The sequence below is a fragment of the Myzus persicae genome, unplaced genomic scaffold (genome assembly GCF_001856785.1).
Source record: "Myzus persicae strain clone G006 unplaced genomic scaffold, MPER_G0061.0, whole genome shotgun sequence".
NCBI lineage: Eukaryota > Metazoa > Arthropoda > Insecta > Hemiptera > Aphididae > Myzus > Myzus persicae.
Genome location: NW_019104096.1, coordinates 121600 through 130050, shown reverse-complemented (window position 1 = coordinate 130050; position 8451 = coordinate 121600). Strand labels below are relative to the sequence as shown.

General features: G+C 27.0%; 2 protein-coding genes across 3 annotated transcripts; one reads left to right on the top strand and one right to left on the bottom strand.

Annotated features, from left to right (window-relative positions):
- Positions 1 to 1199: 1199 nt before the first annotated feature.
- LOC111038700 (ribosome biogenesis protein WDR12 homolog) lies at positions 1200 to 3740 on the bottom strand. The gene is made up of 9 exons (XM_022321916.1): positions 3577 to 3740; positions 3317 to 3402; positions 3006 to 3228; positions 2697 to 2837; positions 2314 to 2489; positions 1973 to 2034; positions 1668 to 1914; positions 1464 to 1596; positions 1200 to 1377 (listed from the first exon to the last, which is right to left on the bottom strand). Exons 1-9 carry the CDS (start codon positions 3645 to 3647, stop codon positions 1236 to 1238), a joined length of 1281 nt encoding a protein of 426 aa, XP_022177608.1. The 5' UTR covers positions 3648 to 3740; the 3' UTR covers positions 1200 to 1235.
- A 350-nt stretch (positions 3741 to 4090) lies between these two features.
- Positions 4091 to 8133, top strand: LOC111038695. Of its 2 annotated transcripts, none has more exons than XM_022321910.1 (3): positions 4091 to 4348; positions 4705 to 4949; positions 7459 to 8133. In XM_022321910.1, the coding sequence occupies exons 1-3, from the start codon at positions 4178 to 4180 to the stop codon at positions 7466 to 7468; spliced, it is 426 nt and encodes a 141-aa protein (XP_022177602.1). In that variant the 5' UTR covers positions 4091 to 4177; the 3' UTR covers positions 7469 to 8133. The 2 variants fall into 2 exon arrangements, with proteins under 2 accessions (XP_022177602.1, XP_022177601.1); XM_022321909.1 differs by lacking the exon at positions 7459 to 8133 and adding an exon at positions 6677 to 7419.
- Positions 8134 to 8451: the final 318 nt, after the last annotated feature.

Sequence of the window (8451 nt, the reverse complement as noted above, 5' to 3'; positions counted from 1 at the left end):
TATTATATTTTTTGTTTTTACACACAATGACTTCTCAAATGTATTTTTTTTTTGGTAAAAATGAATTTCAATCTACTGCTTAGTGCTAATGCTTATTAGTAAAATAAATTACTTAATCACAATATCATAAAATTACTAAATTACTAACTAATATTATAGGCTGACGGTCAGAATCGTTTTTCGCATACAATGATTTTATATCATTGAATTCAAATTTAATACCATCCATTACAATGGCCCACTTGTAACCTTCTGTGCAGCAGAGCATCCACTTACCTCCTTTTTTTTGGCCAAGTTATTAATGTGGTCTTGTTGTCATGAAGATTTGGAATTTCGAGGGTCTCCGTGCATATTATTTCTATAAATACAAGAAATATGGCATATGCATGTTTTTAAAAAAATACATTTTTGGCAAGGGCAGGATAGCTAGAAGGTAATTAAAAAAAATATACTAATTTATTTATGTTTACAAGTCAATCTGTCTGAAACTTGCATCATACATTCATGTCCCAAGCCTCCACAGTGAAATTTTCAGCAAATAATAAATATTTAGCATCATTTCAACTTTGGTAGTTTTTACATTTTTGATTTAAGCTTGAAACCAAAAATTTAATGTGGGGTTATAGTTAAGTATCTCCTATAGAAGTAGTATTCTACATTTTATACAAAATTATTAAGTAAATATTTTCATAATTTGCACATCATCCGACACTTGTAAGTTATAGCAACCATATAGATATTTAATTCACACCTGCCTTTGACCTCCTATTAACTACCCTCTTAAAATAAAAGTTGTAATTTAAACAAAAGGTAATAATATTAGTTTCATAAATCAATAATCTACTTAAAATTTACCAACTGACCAAATGAAACTATCTTACCAGTAAATTATGGAAATATATACCAATTAGTAGTTACCAACAATGACTGGTTTCCATTGGTTGACATCGCCAAGTCATCGATGGAATTCCCAATATTGAAGGTAACATATTATATGTAATGATTTACCATTGAACTTAAATTAAATACATAAATTAAGGATAGTGAGCTACACTCAAAATCAACTTTACAGCCAAGGAAGTTTCTAAATATACTTGCATTCCTTTAGAAATTAAAAATGTAAGCTTGTAATTTACTGTTCAATAATTATTTAATGGAATGTTTAAAGAATAAATTGTCCATAAAATCACAACAGTAAATAAGTGAAATAGTTAAAATAACTCAAATTTAATGTACTAATCGGTTTTAACATTTTTATTTTTAAAAATTCTAACAGTATTATCAGCTCCACCGGACAGTATTAATTTTTGATTTGACCAATCACTGCACATCACTTTCTCTTCGTGGCCCGTTAATTCAAACAATGGTACTTTAGGGCTGTAACATATTTATTTTTATGAAAATACAACGTATTGTATTATATAATAGTATATATATCAAATAATTTATGATTATATTATAACCTTCTAGTATCCCACAATTTCATTTGATTATCATAACCACCAGATACAAACTGATATTCTTCTGATTTAGACCATCTGACAGTGGTCACCCATTGTGTGTGTGAAGAGTAGGTACCTTTAACTAATGATCCCTCTAAAAATAATCATACTTTATTAAAACATGTTTTTAAAATTTTAAAAACAATAGCAGAAAAAATGTTATACCTTTTGATCTTAGATCATATAATCTAATATGTCTATCAGATGAACACGTGATTACAGATCCATTCAAATCTGAGTAATCATGATTGAAAAATGATTTGTTACCAACAATTTCGGTTTTGATTCCACCTATCTCTCCATCCCAATGTTTTATAGTATGATCCCAAGAAGCTGTTATTAGATCAGAGTTGTTAATAAACTGAACAGATGATATATTTTCTTTGTGGCCTTTTAATGTCATGATTGGAGGCTGTTAAAACATGTTATAAATATAATAAGTATTAAAAAATTTTAAAGAATGTACTTACCATAATTTTTGTTTCGGATTTTAGTTTCTTAGCAGGTTTATCAGCAGGCTCATAATTTGGATCTAAAAAGTTTTAATAAAAATTAATGGAAGAGTATAATTCTATTACACAATGTTTGATAAAAAAAAAAAAATGTTGATACCATGATCATATTATCAACAAAAATATATAAGACAATTATTCTTTAATATTATTATATTAATAGTATATTTTAATTTTGGTTGAAACAAATTTTAAAATCATTAAAAATATTAAAGTTGGATTTGTGTTTAAAACTATAATTTAAAATGTGATTTATTATATTGTTGTTTTATGTAAGCTAAATATAAAAAAGTTTATACCTGATGACCAAATTTTCAACATAGTGTCCCATCCACCAGTAGCAAATCTGGTTGAATCTGGACTAACACTTATACATTCAACGGATCTTTCATGTCCACGGCCAATTTGTAAACAATTGGTAGTTCCTTTTTTTATATCCCAATCCCAAACTCTAATTGATTGATCTTGAGAACCACTAAAAATAATATAATAATAATAATTAATACCTACTAAAATACTTAATTAAATTAAATATTATTAAAATTATGATTAGGCCATTTACTATTTAATATTTAGTAATTTCAATAAATAATTTTACACATGCACACTAGCATAATTTCATAGATTTTAATGAATTAATAACTATTTAATTGTTTTAATATTATCAATTCTAATTATTTACCTAACAAATGTTGCGGAATCATTTGAAACAGATATCCATTGTACTGCTTTCACAGGACCAGTATGCCCTGATATACCTGTTTTATGTTTCCCTTTGTTTGTCCATATATGAATTGAATTATCATAACATCCTGTTATGATCCTGAAAAAATTCCATAAAAATGATAATAAATTCTACAAAAATGATATACTATTGCCGGGTTGCATGAAAAATGTATTAATTTAACTATTCAATAAAATTTAATGGACCAATCATGACCCGCTAAACCATGTTTAAGGAATTATAAAAAAAAAAATGTATGCAACATACCAAGGTCCCATAGAATGTATAGCGGATACCCAGTCATCATGTATAAGGCAATCCATTGGTTCGGGTGAAGGAGTAGCTTCCATGTATTCAACAACCACATTGCTTTCACTAGATACATTTTTGTGTGACAAATGAATATCCAAAGGAGTGCGCAGTAATTCACCATTGACCAAAAAATCAAAATCAACCTTTTTCACAACTCCATTATCGTCAGATAATTTATCTAAATAAACCAATCAGTCAAATATAATATAGTGAATCAATTCAATTAAAAAATCAAATTAACATATTTTAAAACAATTTCATTAAACCTTTCAATAACTCATTCACTAGTTTGTTCAAATTTTCACATTGGATTTTTGAATCAACAGCAAAAGGAAATTCTGGTACAGCATAACTGAAAAAAAAAAAAAATGTTTCATAGTTATAAATAAAAATAAGTTAGCATTATAAAAAATATCATAATCCATCACAATAAACCAATTGGGTAATTATAACTACATGTTTTCTTGTGTAGTCCAGTATTATTTTGAGTTACATTTATACAATTATTAAAGTAGTAAAAACTTACATTTCTTGTTTTGTAATGAATTTTATTTGGATTTGAGACCCTAAATCGACTTTCTTTCTTGAGCGGTCCATGATTAATACTTACAAAAATTAAACTTAATGAAAACAGATAATTGAGTTGTAGGTTTTTCCTAACATAGTAACATGTCGACAAATCATAACACGTGCTTATCATTCAAACAATCTGAATCTTATCAGTAATCAATTATCAATATTTTGAAAACAGTGTAACCACAGCTGAATACTTGTTAAGAGGTAACATAATTTTACTCTATGAAGTGACCACACCGTATTATGGCATATCTACAGTGTCGTGCACTGAACGATAGTATCAATCAACCGTTGTTTTAAATCTGATAGTTTTGGCGGGTAAAAAGTTCATCTATTAAATTGTTATCATTATAAATTATAATAGTATCCTTATTCCTTCTATGATATATTTATATTATACCTAAAATTACCTATAGGCTATAATATTACCCGTGTATTTTAAGTTATTTTTTATTTTATTGATATTATACTGTTTTCTTTAGAATAAATACATACATTTAAATATCTTGAAAGTTATTTTATTAGTGGCTTACTGTACTAAACGATAAAATATGAATTTTAATGATATGCATGCTTTAGCTAAACGTATAGATGCTCAGGTTAAATCATTAGAAGCAAAAGTAGCTCATCCTATGAGTATGATGTATTCTAACAATTCTAGTCAAGGTGTCAAAGTACTATCAATGTTGAAAGATATGATCAAGGATGTGGAAAATAAAAAGGTATTTAAAAATAAGTTGAGTACTTTTTTACATTTATTTAAATATTTATAGCCAGGGGTCTAACCAGCTGCAGCCCACCTATTTTAATAATATTGCGGTCCACATTTGTTATAAAAACTTGTTTTAAATTATTAAAAATGTATTGAAAAATTCATGCTAAACTTAAAATGTGTTCAATAGCTTTAATGGTAAGGTGGGCCTTTAGATGCCGGTTAAAGACTTCTGATCTATGAATACATATTATTATATTATTATATTATTATGATAACAATAAACCTTAGTTATTATTATTTAATACTATTAAGTATTAAGTTTGGACAAAAAAAAAAATGAATTAATATGCTTATTATTTATAGCAAGAAATTGAGAATTTGATACAAGAAGAAAACTCAACATGGTCAGGAATGGTAGAAGATTACAACTCCGTTGCTAAATTTAAATCAGAAGTTGTTGCTAACTTGAATGATTATGAAAATTTGTGGTCATCTAACTATCCTGATTATAAACCATTTATATCATATAGTGATTCGGATTCTGTAAATGAAGAATTAAATTCTCTCAATGAACTTCATATACATGATGATAGACAAATAGCAGATCAGTATCCTTTTACTTAACTCATTTTACCAATAATAAAATAATATGGTAGGAAAATGTTACTTCTTGATTTTTATACATATAAATGGCTGTAATTTTTATCAGTTATCTATATATACATAATTAAATACAAATAAAACATTTAAAGTATTCATTCATATTAAATGTTACATTTTAATTTGTACATTATGTTTATCAGGGCCACTCTTAATTCTTACAAAGCTGGGGGAGAGATATCATTGTGAGCCCCTTCCTCCTTAGTTTTCACCCTCTACCTATATACTTAAATATAAATAAAACTTTTTACTATAATTATAATCACAAAAAAGTTAAATAATACATATTATTATTCAATTGCCTACATGAATTATTTTATTACTAGTCATTAAATTTATTCTTATATTTAAAAATTAAGAAAGTAGAATACAAGTACAACAATTTGCTTCTGAAAATCGAGAATAGGACGTTATTTGAATGAAGTTTTATTTAGATGATTATTTAGATAACATTTTATTTGAATAATCATCTAAATAAAATTTTGCACAGCTCTGCTAAAAATGTTGCAATTAAATTACTATATTCTAAATTTTTTCACAAATTGTATTTCAATTGAAATAATGGTGAGATCAGAAAGTTAGTCTTAAACCAAAGTACGCAAATAATTTTTTTTTAATTTTTAGTTTTGAAAAACTTCTCCTGGCATTAGCTGTAGTTATTGGCATTAGGTAGAAGTATAATGCTCAAAACCACAAAAATATTAGGACATTTGGACATATTCAAAACATTAAGGGTTTTACATGGACGCTTATCATATGCAACTTATTGTACGCGTTTTTAGTCTACATTGGTTAAGTTCATACCTGAGCAGGGATACACGCCATTGTCTGAGTGCCGTGTTTGAATTTATCCAATGTAAATGGCCTTAATACATTCCAATTAACTTTTTTTTTCATTTAAAGTATGTTACAAAATATTTTTATTTCACTAGGCAAATCAATACTAGCATGTATTGACTCTTAATATCTGTTATTAATATCTAATACAATGTTTCTGGTATTCTAAATTATCGATAGACTTGAGTTTATTAAATACTGATTACTTTTAACATTTTTAGAAGTTTTGCTGAGACACCACACTCCGCTCTCAAACTATGTCAGTGATGTGTGTGTTAGTATGAATATTGAACGGCATGTGTCAGTCCGTCTTAGGCATTTTTAGCTGATAAACAATACCAGTTCTGGCACTTTCTGAGTCCTTCTGGTCACCACGGTTGCTAATAACCAGATAATGCTGGCAGTGGATGGCACTCTTTTTAAATTTCTTTACAAGTTGATTCAATTCATAAATCAAAAAAAATTGTTCGACTTTCAAGTGTGAAACTCCTATAATTCGATCTCTTCCCTCCCTCTCAAGAGAGGCCCTGATGTTTAGGCCCTTACTCCTTGGATGAGTTTTCATTTAATTTTTCCTTTATTTTCTTTTGTTAAATATGACATAATATTAATTATATTGCATTTTGATGGTCCAATAAAAATGTCTGAATTCCTTATGTGGTTCTCCAAAAATATTAATTAGTGACCCCTATCTTAGATTACAGTGTTAGTACAAACATTTTATTAAATAACAAGAATATTTCATCAGCCAAATTCTAATTTCTAATTTATTTTTTGACGACTTTTAAACATAACAAAATAAACTAATATAATATATTTCCTTATACTCTATCATAAGATCATTAAATGATAGTCTCAACAATGTCAATATCACAATGTCTTAATAAAGTTCTACTTATTGGTTGCAATGGATGTTGGCTGATAAAAAAAAATCGATATTTTAAACTCAGTAACTACCTACTATAATGTTTTAAAAATGTATATAATATGTCGTGTATAAACAATTTTACAATGTTTTTTTTTTGATATATTGTGAATATTTTAAATAAATAGCAAGTAAAGTAATACTAACGAGATTAACTTTTTTTTTTTTTAAATTGTTGTGTTTCAATTATATAGTAAATATGTTTTGTAGTTAGTGGCGTATTTCTGAGGCGGGAGGGGTTCAATTGGTAAAAGGGCGGTGGACTCCTAGAATTAAAAATAAAAGGATAAATTAAAGATATAGAAATTTTAATTTGATATTATATTATAATACAATGTAGATGATGTTTATTCATTATATAAATACATTAAGTGTAACAATAAATAAGCAACAATTTTCTTATAACAACATATATATAATGTTAGAATTTAAAAAAATTGTTGGACTCCCCTTCCCCCAGAAAACAAGTTGAAAATACGCCACTGTTTGAAGTATATTTTATTAATTTTATTAGTTATTAGTATTATCTACAATTCATAGTAAATTGGTATTTTTTAGTTTTTGTTAATCATGAAATTTATGTAAGAACCTAACATTTTCATTGCTAAATTAACTGTGTATATGTGGTTAAAATAAATTGAATTTTTGTATGCATACTTGACTGCCTGTTTCCTGAATATTAATAATTTATTTAGCAGTTTTTGATCCAACAAAACGCAGTGTGGCAAGGCTCTAAGTCATAAATGCATACCTATGTGATATATATAACAATATGTGATCAATATTTGATAGTTCATGCTATAAAAATCCAAGACTGCCTATTTGTAAAGAAATATAAAAGTTATACTTCCCAATACAAATAATTTTTTTTTATAAATTACTAAAAATGTATTCTCTGCTTACATTTTAAAATGTATTAATATAAGTTAAATATTACATAGTAAGCTTACAAATTAATATTTTAAAGGAAATTTCAAGTTCACAATTAGGGAAAGGTTTTTGTATGTATTGAGGTATTTTTGTATTATTTCCATTAAAAAAAATATTTATTAAATTGAATGACTTACTTATAAAATTCTCCTCTCAAATCTATGTACAATTATTTTAAATTGTTATCTTATTTCATCGAGATATATTAAGTTTTACATAAGCAAGACCTTAACACTGATGGAGTTTCCATATATCCATTACAAGTAAGAAAATAAAACAGGAGGTGTTTACATTACATTTTTTCATTACCTTTTTATCTATTCGGTACTCTTGCAGAGTTTATAATCGCCCATTCACTTTTCTGTCTATTAAGACGCTGAAGTAGAAAATCAAAGCTTTTTTAGTGCCCCAAAATGTGATGAGAAACACAAAAAAAAAAATTATAAGATAAATATTGATAAATATTTGGCTCCAAAAAGAATAAGGAAACTGATCACCAATTAATATATGATGCCAGAACCATGATGATTTGAATAAATTGTACAATTAACCTGATATCAATAGCAATAATGAAAACTGAAGAAAAAAAGGATTAGATGGGCAGGACAGACCTGTTACACAGAATAGGGAAAATGATAAAAAATTAACTTTGTGAATACTGCGTACCAGATGGACCGGTGAGAGTAAGAGATTCTGGGGGCGACTGAGAAGTAGGAAAGGAAAACAGACTTGTCTATGGAAAAAAGCCCCGAAATACA

What these genes read in the sequence shown, in the direction of transcription:
- LOC111038700 (XM_022321916.1), bottom strand. Translation starts at nt 3,647, where the DNA reads ATGGACCGCTCAAGAAAGAAAGTCGATTTAGGGTCTCAAATCCAAATA. An exon ending in GTTGAAAATTTGGTCATCAG is followed by an intron (nt 2,035 to 2,313) that starts GTATAAACTTTT and finishes AAAACTTTTTAG; the next exon opens with ATCCAAATTATGAGCCTGCT. An exon ending in ATATGATCTAAGATCAAAAG is followed by an intron (nt 1,597 to 1,667) that starts GTATAACATTTT and finishes GATTATTTTTAG; the next exon opens with AGGGATCATTAGTTAAAGGT.
- LOC111038695 (XM_022321909.1), top strand. Translation starts at nt 4,178, where the DNA reads ATGAATTTTAATGATATGCATGCTTTAGCTAAACGTATAGATGCTCAG. An exon ending in AGGATGTGGAAAATAAAAAG is followed by an intron (nt 4,349 to 4,704) that starts GTATTTAAAAAT and finishes TATTATTTATAG; the next exon opens with CAAGAAATTGAGAATTTGAT. An exon ending in GATAGACAAATAGCAGATCA is followed by an intron (nt 4,950 to 6,676) that starts GTATCCTTTTAC and finishes CTCTATCATAAG; the next exon opens with ATCATTAAATGATAGTCTCA.